The following is a 19,725-nucleotide window of genomic DNA, read 5'->3' as shown; positions in this document are numbered from 1 at the left end:
ATATGATTTTGGGTGGATATGTAATGAGGAGTGATATGTTAAGAATAGTGACCCCACCTCTTAAAAATGATGGATTAATTTGTAATGAGGTGTTTGTATAATTTTTTGAGAAGGTGGATTTGGAGGGTGGATATGATGGGATAAGATGTCAATTGACTTAATTGCCCCTAGTTTATTAAATTAATGGACAATAAAGGTTAATTTCATTATAATTAGAATAAATGCATGTTTATCAATTATCATTAAGTGTGGAAAATAATAAAATCTTTTTATCTTAAAAATGTTTAAACCTTATTTTTTTCAAGGAAAAATAAGGTTTTCTGAAAAAAAGTTAAAAAAACATAATTGGAACATAAAAACGAAATTGGAAAAATTGTAGTAACCCTTTTTTTTTTTTGAAAGGCAATTGTAGTAATATAAAAAACATGTTTCACGTGAATGTTAGTGGTTCTACGGTTAGTACCCTTAAATTTTCGCAAAGTGTAATTTTCCTATAAAAACTTTGGAATGTTTCACGTGAATGGCACGTGCTCAACTTATTAGGGCTAAAAGGTTTCTTTCTTCTTTGTTGTTCTTCTTCTCGCCGCTTGCAACAACAGCAAGTACACACACAATCTCTCTCTCTCGTACACAGAGAATGACCCACAAAAGCGTAAAAAAGGGAAAAGACAAGGGTAGAATGGTCAAATGGACACCCCGCTTCACCATTTACAGGGTAACCCCTATCCTTGGCAAATCCACCCACAGGTGCATTTGTGAGCCGGACGATGCAAATCGGGGACCAAATTAGGGGGAGGTTTTGGGTTGCCAAACACCGGAGATGGCTGTTTCCCGCCTCGCAAATCAGGGCGCCTCACAAATCCACCCACAAAATGCACTAGCCAAACACCCCCTTAGGTTGGTATCTTTGTAACTGTGTCCGTGCCAACTATATCAGTTCTTTAAAGAACTTATCTGCGTCTATACCTTTAGCTATGTTGGGTGTTGGGAATTGTGTAGGGAAAGAAAACGAAAAGGGCAAATTTCACTGACCTCCCCTGAGGTTTCTGACACGAACAGAAACCTCCCTTGAGGTTTCTGAAATGACAGTGGCCTCCCCTCCTTTCTCTGACAATACCAATGGACCTCCCCTCCGTTCCCACAATGTTAGAAAATGGACGGAAAAGGACCAAAAGGTGGTGTCATTGTACTCTACTTTTCACAATATATATACTATCCTCACCAGACTCTTTACCCCTCTCATTTATAAAATATAAAATACAAATATTACTACATTTTATGCTCGTTTTACTTTGAGTTTTTGTCCTTATTTAAAAGGATTCACATTTGTTAATTTTCTGTCAAATTTTTGTGAATTATTGGTTCGTCTTTATAAGAGAAATTGAAAAAATAAAAAATTAAGACTTTTACCAAATATTTTGAGAAATTCAATATTTTGGGTAGAAGTAATAATTTTATACTCTTTTGATTCCTCTCGTTTAGACAAACCAATAATCCACAAAAAATTAACGCAAGACTAGCAAATACGAAAAAAAAAATCAAATATGAACTAAAACCAAAAAGCCTAAAAATTCCACAAGCAAGCCTACACGAAAAAATTCGAATATGAACAAAAACTAAAAAGCCTAAAAATCTAACAAACAAACCCCGTAAAACCAAAAAGTCTAAAAATCCCACAAACAAGCCCACACGAAAAAATTCGAATTGAACAAAAATTAAAAAGCCTAAAAATCCCACAAACAAACCCCGTAAAAATCAAAAAGCCTAAAAATTCCAGAAACAAGCACGTACTCTCCGCTGCCAACAGTTTAGAAAATGTATGTATTTTTGCACATGTACATTTTCTAAACTGCTGGCAACGGAAGGTATAGGCTTGTTTGTTGGATTTTTAAGCTTTTTGGTTTTTGTTTGTGTTCGAATTTTTTCGTGCGGGCTTGTTTGTGGGATTTTTAAGCGTTTTTTATTTTTGTTTATATTTGAATTTTTTTTCATATTCTTTCATATTCGCTAGTTTTGCGTTAAATTTTTGTGGATTATTATTTTGTCTCAACAAGAGGAATCAAAAGAGTATAAAGTTATTACTTTTACCCAAAATATTAAATTTCTCAAAATATTTGGTAAAAGTATTAATTTTTTACTTTTTCAATTTCTCTCATCGAGATGAAGCAATAATTCACAAAAGTTTGACAGAAAATTAACAAATGTGAATCCTTTTAAATAAGGACAAAAACTCAAAGTAAAACGAGCACAAAGTGTAGTAATGTTTGTATTTTATATTTTATAAATGAGAGGGGTAAAGAGTCTGATGATAATAGTAAATGTATTGTAAAAAGTAGAATACAATGACACCACTTTTTGGTCCTTTTCCGTCCATTTTCTAACGTTGTGGGAACGGAGGGGAGGTCCCTTGGTATTGTCAGGGAAAGGAGGGGAGGCCAGTGTCATTTCAGAAATCTCAGGGGAAGTTTCTGTTCGTGTTAGAAACCTCAGGGGAGGTCAGTGAAATTTGCCCAAAGGAAAAGGAAATTCGCCTTTGGTCTTACGTGTCAATTTCTAGAGACACGCCTACGTATGGTACACAGTCTATTTCTTGTTTCGAAAAATCTATGAGTACCGACCATTGGGGGAGAGAAAATGTACCGACGGCCGCCGGCGGGCCGTCTCCGGCCACCGGACGGCCGATCCGAGCCGTTCAAAAATTCTAAAAAATAAAACCGAGGGGGTCAACGCGGGAATCAAGGGCATCCGAGGTGTTTAGGGTGCTTGATCAAAGCACCCTTTTTTCGTGTATATATGTACACACACATATATACACGAAAAAAGGGTGCTTTGATCAAGCACCCTAAACACCTCGGATGCCCTTGATTCCCGCGCTGACCCCTCGGTTTTATTTTTTAGAATTTTTGAACGGCTCGGATCGACCGTCCGGTGGCCGGAGACGGCCCGCCGGCGGCCGTCGGTACGTTTTCCCTCCCCGTGGTCGGTACATATAGCAACACTCTGCTTCTTGTTTACACAAAAAAGTGGGAGTATAATCTCTGATGATTTGTGCATTGGAAAGGTCGTCCTAGGCTTCTAGACATCAATCCGAGTGAGCCGGGTTCCAACGAGCCATTAGCGAGCCGAGTTTCGAGCGGCTCAATTCGTTGCACAACCCTAAGCATAAGTTAATATGTGATTAAGGTTTTATTTTAAACAAGTTAAATTATCAAAAGAGTCTAAAATACATTAATAAAAATTTACAAGTTCGAATTTTCATTTTTGGAAAAATTCTGGTCGTTAGAAGTCAATTATATATATTGAACTTTTACAATGAAATACCGAAATAAATAGGCCCCTGAAAATTATAAATTCTAGTGGCCTAAAGCTCCAACACCTTGTGGGACCGAGCCAAGGACGGAACCAAAATTTTATCCTAGTAGTGGCGAAAATGTCTACTAAAAAAATTTAGTGGTGGCGAGACTATATAAGTTGGGTATAAAATTTTTTTTTTTACATATAATAATTACATTTTCTAAAATTCTTGTCGTGGCGGTCGCCTCCACTAGACCTCCCTAATCTCATCCTTCACCGAGCTTTACACCGAGAACTTCGAACTAGGCGTGTAGGCGCTGGGACAAGAGCCGTGCTACGTGCACAGCAGCTATTTTCTCTCGCCTCGGGTCGCAAAAAGATGATCGGAACCGCTCATTTTGTTCAAAATATGTCGTTTAAGGTCTCTGTAAAAAATGAGCTTCGTTCGATATCGTTAGAGGCGTTAACAAAACACCCAAAATCACTTCAGAATTTAGGCAGCGGTTCCGATCATCTTTTTGCGACCCGAGGCGAGAGAAAACAGCAGCTGTGCACGTAGATTTCTTGCTGGGACAAGCTAGGCGTGAGGAGTTAAGACCCAGAAATGCTACACACACATACAATCTGTGCACAGATTGTGCACAAATTTTGTTGTGGGGCCCACCACGGGTCCCACACAAATCATCCGAGCCGTTCATTAAATGTAAAATATTTTTTCAAGGGTCCCCGTAAAAAATAATCTCAATCCGATACCTATAGATACTCGATCCAATCGTATAACTTTTCATTATCCGAAAATCTGAATGAAAAGTTAGATGGTTGGATGAAGCACCTATAGGTATTGGATTGAGCTTATTTTTTACGGGGACCCTTGAAAAAATGTTTTACATTTAATGAATGGCTTGGATGATTTGTGTGGAACCCGTGGTGGGCCCCACAACGAAATCTGTGCACAATCTGTGCACAAAAATCTGTACCGGTAGCAGGACTCGTTAAGACCAGCTAGGTGCTGGGAACTATTTCTGAGCTTTACATCGAAAACTCCGAACTCCTCACAAAATGCTGGAGGGCTAAGAGCATTCACATTAAACTCTTTATATTTCGGATCAATTTATACCTTAAAAAGTCACTTTATTACTTTAGTTATTTATTTTTAAAATGTTTACTGCACCAGACTTTTTACTCTCACTCTCTTCTCAATTAAATATTCATACTTAAAAGTTAAAATTACAGTTCATGTGCATGAGCAATAAAATATTACAGTTTATTAAAAAACGTTGCGGGTGGGTTTTATCGAATTGGGGAAATTCTGTAGTGCAAGGCTCTGCAAGGTACGTAGCTTACCGGTCATAATTGATTTTTGATCTGAACCGTTAATTGATGAGATCGACAGCTGTGTGCCGACCTACATGTGCACTACAACACCCCCGGATTCGATTTTATTGGGCAAATTTCACTGACCTCCCCTGAGGTTTCTGAAATAACACTGTCCTCCCCTCCTTTACCTGAAAATACCAAGGGACCCCCCTCTCCGTTAATTGGACATTAGAAAACGGATGGAAAAGATTATTTCTCTCTCCACCCACTACTAAAACTAAACTAAACTCCCAACCAAATAAAACCATGTCATTGTACTATAATTTTTACAATACCTATACTATTCTCACCAGACTCTTTATCCCTCTTATTTATAAAATATAAAATACAAACATCACTATACTTTGTACCCGTTTCACTTTGAAATTTTGTCCTTATTTAAAAGGATTCACATTTGTTAATCTGCTATCAAATTTTTGTGAATTATTAGTTCGTGTCGATAAGAGGAATTGAAAAAGTAAAAAATTAAGATTTTTTCCAAATATTTTGAGAAATTCAATATTTTGGGTAAAAATAATAATTTTGTACTCTTTTAATTCCTCTTGTTGAGATAAGCCAATAATCCACAAAATTTAATGCAAAGCTTGCAAATACGAAAAAATTCAAATATGAACAAAAATCAAAAAGCCTAAAAATCCTACAAACAAACCCCGTAAAAATCAAAAAGCCTAAAAATCCCACCAACAAGCCTGTACCATTCATTGCCAATAGTTTGTTTTTTGGTTTTTACGGGATTTGTTTGTGAAATTTTTAGGCTTTTTAGTTTTTGTTCATATTCGAATTTTTTTCATGCGGACTTGTTTGTGGGATTTTTAGGCTTTTTTATTTTTGTCCATATTTGAATTTTTTTTTGTATTTACTAGTTTTGTGTTAATTTTTGTGGATCATTGGTTTGTCTCAACGAGAGGAATCAAAAGAATATAAAATTATTACTTTTATCCAAAATATTGAATTTCTCAAAATATTTGGTAAAAGTCTTAATTTTTTACTTTTTCAATTCCTCTTATCAAGACGAACGAATAATTCAAAAAAGTTTGATAGAAAATTAGCAAATGTGAAACCTTTTAAATAAGGATAAAATCTCAAAGTGAAATGGGTACAAAGTGTAGTGATTTTTGTATTTTATATTTTATAAATAAGAGGGGTAAAGAGTTTGGTGAGGGTAGTATAGGTATTGTAAAAATATAGTACAATGACATCGGTTTTGTTTGGTTGGGAGTTTAGTTTAGTTTTAGTAGTGGGTGGAGAGAGAAATAATCTTTTCCATCCGTTTTCTAACGTCCAATTAACGGAGAGGGGGGTCCCTTGGTATTTTCAGGTAAAGGAGGGGAGGGCAGTGTTATTTCAAAAACCTCAGGGGAGGTTTCTGTTCGTGTCAGAAACCTCAGGGGAGGTCAGTGAAATTTGCCCGGTTTTATTTGGTGAATAAGGCGCCGAAAAAGGTAAGAAAAGAATAAAATAAGTTTTACCCGGTGAACGGTCGCTTGCTTGAAGTAACGAGGGACTGTAGCAAAATCAAAATATTGGGTTGGTGTAGCGAGGCTGGTGTGAGAGGGTTTTTGAAGCTTTGCTCTCTAGTTTAACCAAAAGTGGGTTTTAAAGAGCCCGGTAAAAATGCTCTAAAGCTCATGCACTGGGACTAGCTATTTTTGAGCTTTACACCGAAAACTCCTAACTCCTGATCGCAAAATTCTGGAGGCCTATGAGCATTCGCATCAGCTTCTTTATATTTTGGACCAATTTACACATTAAAAAGTCACTTTATTTCTTTAGCTATCAATTTTTAAAATGTCTACTACATTAGACTCTCGATTTTCACTCTCTTTTTAATTAAATATTTTTCCTCTATTTAAAAGTACATGAAAAATATTAAAAAATAATACTACCAAAGTGAGGGGTCAGAGATTTACTTGGACATACATTAAAAATAATAAACAAATGAGTACCAAGTGAATAGTTCCACTTTACTTTAAGCTAGTGATTGTAGCGTTTTTATTTTGAATGGAGCACCGAGCGAGGCTGGTATGGGCCTATTTTTGAACTTGGACTAGCTATTGTAGTGTGTGGGGTGAAATAACGATATTGATATAGATGCTCTAATGCTCAAGCGTTGGGACTAGCTATTTCTGAGCTTTATACCGAAAAACTCCAAACTCATCACAAAATTCTGGTGGCCTAAGAGCATCAGTATCAGTGTCGTTATTTCACCCTCACACTACAGTAGCGAGTCCAAGTTCAAAAATAGGCCCACACCAGCCTCGCTTGGTGCTCCCTTCAAAATAAAAACGCTACAGTCACTAGCTTAAAGTAAAGTGGAACTGTTCACTTAGTACTTATTTGTTTATTATTTTTAATGTATGTCCAAGTTCTAAATCTCTAACCATTCTCTCTGGTAGTATTATTTTTTAATATTTTTCATGTACTTTTAAGTAGAGGGAAAATATTTAATTGAGAAGAGAGTGAAAGTAGAGAGTCTAATGCAGTAGACATTTTAAAAATGAATAGCTAAAGTAATAAAGTGACTTTTTAAAATGTAAATTGGTCCAAAATATAAAGAAGCTGATGCGAATGCTCTAAAGCTCAGGCATTGGGACTAGCTAGGCATGTATCAAATTTTCTTCCCATTGTGGAAGTGGAAATAAATTATTACTGTGGCTACAGCTACTGAGGGCCCGCCCCAGGGTAAGCCCCGCAAGCCCTCGGACTTGGACAACCCTGGGCTGGAGCAACCCAAAAAAAGAAAGAAAGTTAGATATAAAAGTGTTTCCTATACCAGCGCAAGGCAGTTCCATGGTGTTCCTGTTCTCTACAAGTTGGGTAAGTGTCGGGTGCGGTGAGTTCGATTCCCAGGTGGCTCTCCATCATCCTCTATTTCCTTTGTTCTTTTTGTTTTCTTTCCGATTCACAATAATATGAAAATTATCTTTATTTCTCCATTTTTTTTCTACCTCTAATATTGCCGAAAATAAATTACTTTGATGGAAATTTTCGATTTAACAAACACAAGAGTGATATATAAGTGATATGTTCTTATATTTGATCAAAAAAAGGTTAAAGTTGAAATAAATTGAGTGAGCTAACACAATTTTTATTTTTACCTTCGAACTACCATTTTACAACAGAGATTGACTATGATCTCAATTGAAAAGTCTAAAAAGTCTAAAAAGTCATTCTCCTCACATATATCAACTAAAAAGTCTAAAAAGCCACAAAAAAAAAGTTAGTGGAACAGGCCCCGAATTCTTGAATAAATAAAATACAATGACTCAATTAAAAATTTTGCTTCAAAAAATGCAAAGAGAAGTTGTTTTCTTGGAAAAATGACGGTCCATGACGTGTTTTGATAATTAATACCCTTCAAGGGCATTTTCAGCATTAACAAATGTTCTTAGCTTGTTCTTGGCGGGTATTAATTATCAAAACATGTCCTTGGCCTTCATTTTCCCTGTTTTCTTTGAATCAGATCATGCTAAACAAAAAGCACTATAACCAAGGTTAACATTTTGATGTTATTCAAGCTAATAGAACAAGGAGAAATTGCATTTCAGTGGGAGTTGGGGCAAATAATGCCCAAGAGAGGTTTTTTTGAAATTACATAAATATGGAACGGAGGAAAAAAAATTCCCCATGCATGAAACAAAGGAAAAAATATTCCCCATACATGGAGTTGGTTGTAATTGAATCTGGGTTTCCTAAGTTGCCCTTTCTATGAATTTAAGTTGTCCCTTATATGGACCTAAGTGGCCTCTTCTATGAACTTCCTGGGTATTTAATTTCTTGAGCATTTCTTCAATCTCTTTACCATTTCTATTATTTTTTGAGAAATTTGGGATCTGAGTTACTTGTAGATTTGGGTGAAATGGACCAACTGAAATTCTCCATGCATGAAATGGAGAAAAAAAAATCCCAACACATGAAGTCGGTTTGTAGTCAAATCTGAGTTTGAACCTAAGTTGCCTCTTCTATGGATTTAAGTTGTCCATTCTATTGACTTAAGTTGCACCTTATTTTTTCTAAGAAAAGCAGCTAGTGAAGCAAATTGGTAGCTAGTAGCATAACTTCTTCATATTTTCAAGTAAAATCAAACAAGAAATTTTAAGTGGCAATTCCTAGAATCTAAAAGCAAAAGTATAAAGTGGATGCTTGAAAACATACATCTTGTTTTCTTTATCATTTCTCTTTCTAAAAAATTATCCAAAATACACTAATCTCAAAGTATTTTAAAATCTCAAATCTGCAAGTAACCCAGATCCAAATTTCTCAAATCATAATAGAAATGGTAAGGAGATTGAAGAAATGCTCAAGAAATTGAATACTCAGGAAATTCATAGAAGGGACAACTTAGGTTCATAGAAGGGGTAACTTAGGTCCATAGAAGGGGCAACTTAGATTCATAGAAGGAGCAACTTAGGAAACCCATATTCGATTACAACCAACTCCATGTATGGGGAATATTTTTTCCTCCGTTCCATATTTATGTAATTTTGAAAAAATCTCTCAATGAGTTGGGCATTATTTGCCCCAACTCTCACTGAAATGCAATTTCCCCATAGAAGAATGTAATTTTGAATTTTTTTGAACTTGTATGTTTTTTTATATTTTGTATGATTTAATAGCAAGTGGGCAACAAAGCATAAGATTGAGTTAGGGCAACCCAAATGTCGGGGCCGGCACTGAGGCTACATAGAAAATACAAAAAAGTGCCCATCAAGCTATTGTTAAGGTTTGAAAAAATGTATTGACATGTGGGGAAAAAATGTATAGAAGTCTGGGAAAGTGCAACCGTGTTAGGACTGCTACATCGTGTCCACGCATGGTCCACCACATGCCGTATGAGGCCCACTTTGGGCCCTACAAAAATACAAAAAATTATCCATAAATTTCAAAATAATTATTTATGGGGTACTGTAAAAAATTAGCTCCAAGGAATATCAGTAGGTATGTTTTTTGAATTTATAGGGGCGAAACTACAAAATATATAGAAATCTAAGAATGTACAACCATGCTAGGACCGCTGCACAGTGTCCACCGCATGGGCCATTGTACGCCGTGTGAGGCCCACTTTGGACCCTACAAAAATACATAAAAATACCCATAACTTTTAAAATACTAATTATTTATGGAGTTCTGTAAAAAATTAGCTCCAACGAATATTGATAAATATGTTTTTTGAATTTATAGGGGCGAAATTGCGAAACTGAGCAATTTCGCCTCAGATACATATCTACCGATATCTGTTGGGATTGATATTTTATAGGGCCACATAAATATATTTTTTAAAATTTATGGGTATTTTTCTGTATTGAGCCCCACACGGCGTGCAATGGATATACCGTGCGGTGGTCCTAGACTTTTTGGGGGAAAGTCTATTGTAAAGTGTAAAAAATGTATTGAAGTGAGTGGTTTTTTGTTATTCCCTCCCTCCCTCCCAATTTAAGTATTTACAGGGAAATTGTGTTTTTTAAGAAGTCAAAAAAGAAAAAAAAAACCTGTAAACTTCCAAAATTAACCTTAAAAACAATAAAGTTGATTATATGTATTGAAATCACTTATATCTTTTTATATGAATATAAAAAAATATGCAATATGGATCTTGTTGGGTAGATCTCAATTAGTTTTATCAAGACGGTTCCGGGAACAACTAATTAGACACCTAAAAAAATACCTCATAGTTTCCGATCAAATTTTGATGATCCCAGCCGCTCAATGTGATCAGAACATGATTTTAAGGATACCCTCGAAAAATCAGCAAAAAAAAAAAGACCGGGAAGGGCTTGATTTGAGTAGTTTTTAGCTCAGATTTGATGAATGGTTCAATTAAAAACTATACAAAACAAGCACTTCTCGGTTATATTTTTTGCTAATTTCTCGCGTGTACCCTTAAAATCACATTCTGCACACATTAAATGGTTCGGATCAAAAAAATTTGATCGGAAGCTATGAGATTGAGATTTGGGGTATTTTTTTGGATGTCCCTTGAACTGCCCCGTAGTTTTCAATACAAAGTTTTCAAAATTATGAAAAATATTATAACTTGAAAGATATTGTCAATCTAAAAATGAAACGAATATAAAAAGAAATCAAATCAATTAGGAAGGAAATGTTACTTTTTAGGGGTAAAATTAGAAGTTTGGCAAATTTTGATGGTTGTTTTTAGAAAGTGGACACTTATTTTGGGACATCTCAAAATAAAAACGTGAACACTTAAATTGGGAGTATTTTCTTTGGCTTATTGACAAACACCGTGCTGTATATAGGGTTGAAACAAGTCGAGCCAAGTTGAATCTTGTAGTGTTCGAGCTCGACTTGTTACTAAACAAACCTAAAACTCGAGTTTGAGCTGTCATTACATGATTTGTGAGGAACGACACACAATGTAAACAACGTCACCTATATTCCGAGAATATTAAATAATTACTCCATCTGATTGCAAAAGAGAAATTAGGAACCCGGTGGTGGGCTATGAACCCAGCCCTCAAGCAGAGTCTCATTTTATTTCTTCATTTTCGATGTTTCTGTTATTTTTTAATTACTTATAATTTTTAATTTAATGTATATTTTAGAAATCGAAAACTATCAAATAAGATTTATATTAATTGCATATTTTTTGAGATGCATATTGAAAGATATATAAGCGATTGAAAACTGACAGACATTGAAAATAGAGTAAACAAACTAAGACATCGAGTATATAATAGTAAGCACCCTATTTTATTTTCATGCATGCCAAACCCAACCATATATAGGATTTTTTTTGGGAGGCGATAAAGCCACGACTCCAAATGTTAGTGACACGATGTTTTCTTGTTCTCTTACAATTACACCCTTTACTCTCTCTCCTCTCTTCTGTACTTCTTCTCTCAATGCCCACAACTCCCTCTCCTAATGTTTTTTTTAGAACAACTTTCAATCTAGTCAACCCACTTCCATCTTCTTCCATTGCTTTCAATCCTCGTCAACGTACAACGGCTTGCCCTCAGACTCATTTATATCTCGCCCTTCTCTTCCCCTCCTCCACTGCCACCACATCCCCAAGACCCAATATTCCCCACCGCCCCATGGAATCATCTTCATCATAGCCCACCATCTGATTTTGTCATGTTGTAGACTCCTACTTGATGCGTTAAGTAACACAGAGTTCAAGGATAGGCACAAACCATAGAATCAAAATCTGTCGCCCTTTATACTGGCCTCCTCACCAGGCAGAAAGTAGAAATGATTGGGATGAGAGAGAGAAAGAGGCAATTGAGAGATAAGTGAACAGGAGAGGGAGTGCTGTTCCAAAATAAAAAAAAAGAACAGGAGGAGAGGGAGTTGTGGGGGTGGGCTCAGCAGTGAGAGAAGAGAAGTACAGAACCATAGAATCAAAATCTGTCGCCCTCTATAATGGCCTCCTCACCAGGCAGAAAGTAGAAACGATTGGGATGAGAGAGAGAAAGAGGCAACTGAGAGATAAGTGAACAGGAGAGAGAGTGTTGTTCAAAAAAAAAAAAAAGAACAGGTAGAGAGGGAGTTGTGGGCTTAGTCAGCAGTGAGAGAAGAGAAGTACAGAAGAGAGAGAGAGAGAGAGAGAGAGAGAGAGGAGAGTAAAGGGTATAATTGTAAGAGAACAAGAAACATCGTGTCACTAATATTTGGAGTCGTGGCTTTATCGCCTCCCATTTTTTTCCGTATACAACGGTTATTTGTAATGCACTTTCATATGAATGAGTCTCATGTAAGTGTAGGTCCCATCTCATATGAGACGAACTATAAAAATAACCTAATCGGTAGAAAAATATCAAATAACCGTTAGATTAAATATTAAATATCAAATATTTAATATTGATCAGATGAAGGACAAGTGGAAGATGATTCCAAACATATGGTCTATTATTGGGACAATACCGGGAAAAATATCAAGTTGGGTCTGGTTTTGCTAAAAATGATGTCGGGGCTAATAAGGTACTACAAGTGATATTTAGGGGTAGAAAAAATCCGTCAAATCGCGAATCCTGTCTAAACCAATCCAAATCAAAAGGTTTGATTTGGTTTTTTAGTAGTATGGTTTGGTCATGGTTTAAAAAAAAATAGAAACGGCATTATATTGTTTGGTTTGTGGATTCACGTTCATGGTTATGGATCCAAACCATATAAACCGTATATAATACATATATACATATATATAATTTAATTATAATTCACCAAATAAATATGAGAGTGCTTAGTCAACTACTTTCCTAATTATTGATCCTATTAAATCCACCGTAATATTTAGTTTTCATTCCCTGCTAAGATAATTTAGACTAAACTTATCACAACTCATTCCTAATTTCCTATGATTACTCCCGTCCGCAATATTTAGTTGGTTGCTACCATGTTGCTGCTACTGTTTTTTTGTTGTCTCATTTCAATTCAGTAGTTTTAAGAATTATCTTTGACCTTTTATTTGGTTAAACTAGGGATGGAAATTTTAACCGAAAAATCGAACCAACTGACCGAACCGATGATTTTTTTACAATTTCGGTTGGTTTTAGTTGTAAGTCGGTTTGGTTCGGTTTCAAATTTAAAAAAAAATTTAAGGTTCGGTTCGGTTTTTGGGTGAAAAAGACCGAAATGAATCAAACCAAACCGATATATAACACTTGAGTTTTTTTTCATCCCAGCCGTTCATTCCAAAGCACACATCATGTGCTTCCCGTGCGCACCCCACATCAGATAATAATTCCCTCATTTAACAACTGTACCCAACTGGCCATCTCGTTCTCTTCGTCTGCGTCTTTCTCTGCAACACATCGGAATCTCATCGGAAAGCCTCTCTCTCACATGTCGCACTCCATGTCTGATTTGCACCGATCACAGAGCCCCTCTTTCTCATCTCTCCCTCCATGTCTTATTTGAAGATTAATCTCGATCGCGTATTCCTCGAAGAAGAAGACCACAACGGACTGGTTCGGCGGCCATTGGCAGGTAAGTTCATCGTCAGATCTTCTTCTTTGTGCCGGCGACATCACAAGTCTGCAAAACCGACTAGACCGAACGGATTTAATAACCACCGAACCTAACGGTTTTCTCCCTTAATCGGTCGGTGTCGGTTTGAAGTTTTCAAAAACCGACTTGGTCGGTTCGGTGCGAAAATCGTAAAAAAACCGACGGAACCGATTTCATCCCTAGGTTAAACTATGTTAAGATGTTTACTAGTTGGTTCATTTTAGTGACTTACCTGAATTTCATTTTCTTAGTATAAGATTTGAGACAATTGTTGGTATTCTACTCTAAATTAGTTGGTTGATGTTAGTGCATGTGTTTTGGTAATATAAATGAAATTGGTTTTAATATATATATTTTTTAATTTATCTTCGTAATTTGAAGTACTTTAAATATTTTTCAAAGACGATAGCTTAGTTCAAAGCAAATCATGGTTTAAAATCGAAATCAAACCGTATTTTAATAATTTGGTTTTATGTTTTTTGTGAATTGGTTTGGTTATCCAAATTCATAATTCATGGGTGTTGGTTTGGTTCTTGGTTTATTATAAAACCGAACCAATCCGGACCATGCTCAGTACCCGTAGTGATATTTGTATTGGCAGGCCAAAGGGAATTGAATCAGATGGGTCTGGTCCACCTTTTGGTGTCCATATTTCTTCTTCCAACAGCTCTCTTTCTTGTGATTCATTAACTCAAGCTGAGGAAATTTACCCCCCAAAAAAGAAAACTAAAGGTGAGGAAAATTGTCAAATGTTTTGGTAGCTAGCTAGTCATATTCAAGAGCACATCACATGCAATAAATCGGTTGAATGTCGACGGCCGGCAACTAAGCTTTATTTCCCCTTAAGTTATGATTACCTCTCATAGCTATTAAGAGTGGGGTTGCTACTTGCTAGTACGTACGTTGCATAATAGTCGTTGGTGGGCTTTAGCTGGCTTGGAAGAGGATCTTGGAGAAGCAGTCTAGCTAGTACTAGTGGAATTAATGTAATTAAGATGTTGATGGCCGCGGGCTGAGATTGCATGCGGATTAAGAATGAGGGAGGTGTTGTGTTACTATCCCTTCATCTCCCTTAATTGGATCGATCGATGATGAGATCAGTGCAGGAGATGTGCATATATATGCATGGGAGCCCTAAATGGAGGTAAGGTCATGTTAACTAGTTATTCATAAGAAAAGTGATGAGCTGATTAATTAAGAGCATAAAAGACGTTAAAAGGACATTTTTCGTTTTCGAATCGTTTGAATTCTTTTAGAGCACAAAGGAGATGTGGGAGTAATCGCATAAGAAATTTGATATTTCAGGTGTAGTGGTAGATTCATGGAGGGAACTAAGGTGGGAGTAGTTTTGGTACCTCGCCAACGATTGTTGGTGTTCTTTTGGGTTGTCTTATATTTTCCTCCTCTTGTAATAAAAAATATTACTTCTTTGTTGTTCAAACAAATATTGGGATCATACCCACTTACAGCTCATGGCTTACAATCTATACGATGGGTAAAACAAGCATATATAGTTTTAATTTACAACAATATTAAGGGATCCAGATCCTCTTTCGTCCATGTTTTGGATTGAGGGAGACAATTGTGATTGTGATCGTCCATCTGCTACAATTAATGGTTCGAATGTATTTTTAAACTTTGACCTACATCCGAACCATTGAATCTACCACTGAACGGACTGTCTCATCCAGTCCAAAACATGGGCCAGAGAGAAGCCGGATCCAATATTAATAGTAGTACCAATTTATGGAAAAAGTAGTGTCCACGTCGTGTTGTCCCATATGATGTATGGTGGAGGAGCGGTCTTGAACATCACGTAGCGGCGGCGAATAATCTCTCCAATTTATGAGTCAGATCCATGTTGCTTTCGTTCAGACAGAGGGATAGTGAGCCATTAAAGAAGAAAAGCTGCTACGAAAACCAACCGGGGTTACTGAACTCGCACTGATGGTGACGTCGGGTGCACTATGGGTTCTTCACGGATGATTCGAGTCGTTCAATAATTAAAAAAAAATGATTGACCTCATGAAAAATCAGCTCGATCTGATATGTTTAGATACTTGATTCAATCTTCCATTTTTTCATTCAGATTTTCGAAAGATCAGTACTTATACAAATCGGATTGAGCTAATTTTTAGTGGGCACACTCATCTGTACAAGGTTCGGAGTGAGCCCCGTGGCCGTCAGTTCCCACCGTGGGTAACCCCCAGTCGGTTTCCTTAGCTTTTTCGATAAAGAAGAGTGGTCCATTTTTATGTGGCAAGTCTCTAGCCGCAGCTTATTTGGAATCAATAAATTGATGCGTAGCTACCAATTTTAATTCCGGATGTAGAGAGTAACCAATTAGTTAGGCAGATTCTCTGCAGTTGGATTGCAGGAAGTCCCTGCAGTCCAATCTTAGCCGTTCATCTTTGCATTTAACGGTCCAAACTTTAAATTAACTTGTCTCCGGAAAAGTTTTTATTAGATTTTGACCGTTAAAAATACCATCCGACTGTTGTGAACACTCCAACTGCACCTTTGCAGTCTAAATGTGGACTGGATTGCAGACAAGCCTTATTCTACAGTTAGTATCATTTATGTTACAGTTCAACATCCGTAAGTCTATATATATGGTACAAAGAATAAAGATCTACCACATCCCACAACACCCAAAAGAAAACACCAACTTTAATTTATTGCAATGGGCAGTCTCGAAGCTAGCCATGACCTCAAAAACGGCTCAACCCACTTGTTGAACCCGCTTGACCTGGATGAATTCAGGAGGCAAGGCCACATGATCATAGATTTCCTGGCCGATTACTACAAAAACATCGAAAAATACCCGGTCCGAAGCCAAGTCGAGCCGGGATATCTCTCATCCCGTTTGCCCGATTCGGCTCCTCTTGACCCGGAACCCATTGAAACAATTATACAAGATGTGGAAAACCATATCATCCCGGGTATAACCCACTGGCAAAGCCCAAACTACTTTGCCCACTTCCCATCAAGCGGAAGCACAGCAGGTTTCTTGGGAGAAATGGTTAGTACCGGGTTTAATGTGGTCGGGTTCAATTGGGTGTCATCGCCCGCTGCAACCGAGCTAGAATCCATAGTGATGGATTGGTTTGGAAAAATGCTTCAACTTCCCACATCATTCCTTTTTTCGGGTGGGGGTGGGGGTGTTTTACAAGGAACCACTTGTGAGGCCATTTTGTGTACTCTAATAGCCGCGAGAGATCAAGTTCTAAACCAAGTCGGGAGAGGGAGCATCGTGAAGCTTGTCGTTTATGGGTCAGATCAAACCCATTTCGCTCTGCAAAAGGCAGCCCGAATTGCTGGAATTAGCCCGAAAAATTTTCGGGCCATCCCAACAACGAAAGATGACGCGTTTGGATTGTCTCCAGACTCGTTGGAATCGGCAATTGTGTCGGATTTGGCAGTCGGGCTAATACCACTTTTTTTATGTGCGACTGTTGGGACTACTTCGTCAACTGCTGTTGATCCGGTGGGTCCTCTTTCTAACGTGGCGAAACGTTATGGTGTGTGGGTTCACGTCGACGCTGCTTACGCAGGAAGCGCGTGTATTTGCCCCGAGTTCCGACACTTTATTGACGGGATTGAAGGTGCAAACTCTTTTAGCCTTAATGCACATAAGTGGTTCTTTACGAATTTGGATTGTTGTTGCCTATGGGTTAAAGACCCAAATGCCCTTATTAAAGCCCTGTCAACAAACGCCGAGTGCCTAAGAAATAAAGCTACTGAGTCGAACCAAGTTGTGGATTACAAAGATTGGCAGATACAATTGAGCCGGAGATTCAGAGCAATGAAGCTCTGGCTTGTGCTCCGCAGCTACGGAGTGGTCAACCTCCAAAATTTGATCCGAAGCCATGTCGATATGGCGAAGTATTTCGAAGGGCTTGTCGGAATGGACAAGAGGTTCGAGGTGGTTGTTCCTAGGAACTTTGCTATGGTGTGTTTTAGGATTTCACCCATGGCCATTGGTGATCGTCTGAAGTCGGGTGACGAGAACATTGTTAATGAAGTTAACCGCAACTTGTTGGTGTCCGTCAATGGTTCGGGCCGAGTCTACATGACTCATGATGTGGTTGGAGGGGTGTACATGATTCGATTTGCTGTCGGCGCGACACTTACGGACTATCGACATGTTGATGTGGCATGGGAAGTGGTTCAAGACTGCACACATGCCATGTTAACTAAATCCTAGTCAGGGTTCGTTTTTGGCCCAATAGTTTACAGAAGAAGACGATATAACTTGCTTTCTGTACGTATAAAAAAAGTTTGCTTTCTATGATTACTTTTGGGATAGTGTCCCAAATCTGGCTCAAACAGATAGATATCAATACGTACTACTGTACTTGGGGTTGGAGGGTGGATACAAGCTAACTCCCCCATCTATCGGTATTGTAATATGGCCATGCTTTCTTTTCAGATCTTATCGTATTGTCGTATATATATATATTTTTTATTGTCAATTGATTTTGTTTGCCAAACAGTTGGAAGTGCATAAACATCATTGGCAAGTTCTCGTATCTGAGACTTTCTGATTGGTTATTGAATTGGGCCCTATTGAGTTTTTAACGGCAAGATGAGCATTTTTCTTAATGTACGCAAAAATATGTACAAACTGAATGAATTCCAACAACCAATTAACCAAAAGAATGGTCTGATAATGGTTAGAAACTAAATAACCACAAGAGTCTCATTCCCAATGAACATTGTGTACAAAACAACCTAAATGAACCAATCTCTTGGGGTTGGCATAGTGGTCAAGACTTGTGACTTAGGGGTTTCCTCCTTTCTAAGGTTTTTGGTTCGAAATGTCGCATGTGGCCATGTGCTATCAACTTTATTGGGGTCAGTCCATACGAGGCATTTGTTTTGTCTTTAATTGGAGCCCGGCACTGGTTAATTGCATCTTCAGAGATAACAACAGAGCATCGCATGTGGCCATGTGCTGTCAGCTCCAGGTACTTCGATGATGATGGCCTTGGTTTGGAGGCCTTAAGTTCTACCCATTGGAAAGCTCCTCATCTCATGCCTACATGCGACTCGGATAGGGTAAACACCTCTATTTTAGGTGTACCGTATACACTTTCTATTTTGAACCATAAAAATTCGTAAAGTAAGTCACAAAATTCGTAAGGTATGTACCGTACACTCTAAAATAAAACAAGCCACAAAAACTCATAAAAAGAGCTACAAAAGTTCGTAAAAGGAGCTACAAAAATTTGTAATGGGGTGTCACAGAGTCTTTTCCCGGTTATATATAAATCGGTTGTTTGTTGTACAAGGGGGTTAGAAATTAATGAGGTTGAGTGTGGTTGTAACCCTCCCTACATATAGTGAATCTGTTGCCTCCGTGAATGTACTCAATTTTGGGAAACCATGTAAAATTCTCTCTCTCTCTCTGTTTGATTTGTGTGTGTGGTTTGCCGATCCACAACAATATCTTTTGCATGCATGTTTAGCATTTTACAAATTAGGAATTTGTATTGCAATTCCTAGGTTTGATTGGAATTTCAATTTTCGGTTTTCGTTTGATTGAATTGGGGCTTTGTGATTTCTTTCAATTAAACAAAATTAAACTAGAATTTTATTGAATTGGGGCTTAATTTGTGAATTGGGCTTTCTGATTTGTAACCTGGCATCGGCTATCGGGTTACAACTCCTTGGAGTGGATTTGAAGATTTCATCTGCGCTTCTTCTGGTTTGAGCTAGGTGTCTTTATTGGACCCTCTACTACCTGCTCTTCAATTGGGACTCAATCTGACTGCGCCTCGGTTTGTTATGTGTTGATAGAGCCTACCCAGCTTGTGCTCGCGTCTTGACGTTGGTAGAATTGCTTCATTCCTACTAGCAGTGAACCCGTGCTATGCACAGCCAAATACATGTACAATGGAATGAAAGTTTTGCCTGGCTGAACACCGTGAAACCTGTTTTAAAAGAAAACATAAAACACTGTAGAACATTGAAAAAAAATGTCTTCATAAGAAATAGTATAATTAGAAGTGTCGAAAAGAACCTTATAAATTTGAACCGTAAGGAATCACAAAATGTTCGATCAGAGATTTCGGTTCAGTT

The 19,725-nt window shown here is 37.5% G+C and overlaps 1 protein-coding gene across 1 annotated transcript; it reads left to right on the top strand.

The window, feature by feature from the left end:
• The first annotated feature begins 16,258 nt into the window (after positions 1 to 16,258).
• Positions 16,259 to 18,116, top strand: LOC131313253 (tyrosine decarboxylase-like). Its single transcript, XM_058341463.1, has one exon. The coding sequence runs from the start codon at positions 16,325 to 16,327 to the stop codon at positions 17,846 to 17,848; it is 1,524 nt and encodes a 507-aa protein (XP_058197446.1). The 5' UTR covers positions 16,259 to 16,324; the 3' UTR covers positions 17,849 to 18,116.
• The last annotated feature ends 1,609 nt before the right edge of the window (positions 18,117 to 19,725 follow it).

The sequence above is a fragment of the Rhododendron vialii genome, chromosome 13a (genome assembly GCF_030253575.1).
Source record: "Rhododendron vialii isolate Sample 1 chromosome 13a, ASM3025357v1".
NCBI classification, from domain to species: domain Eukaryota; kingdom Viridiplantae; phylum Streptophyta; class Magnoliopsida; order Ericales; family Ericaceae; genus Rhododendron; species Rhododendron vialii.
Note: the sequence above shows the minus strand (reverse complement) of the source record. Positions and strands in the feature narration are given on the sequence as shown.

Bases quoted from the DNA above. Each gene is read 5' to 3' on its own strand.
- LOC131313253 (XM_058341463.1), top strand. From the start codon at position 16,325: ATGGGCAGTCTCGAAGCTAGCCATGACCTCAAAAACGGCTCAACCCAC.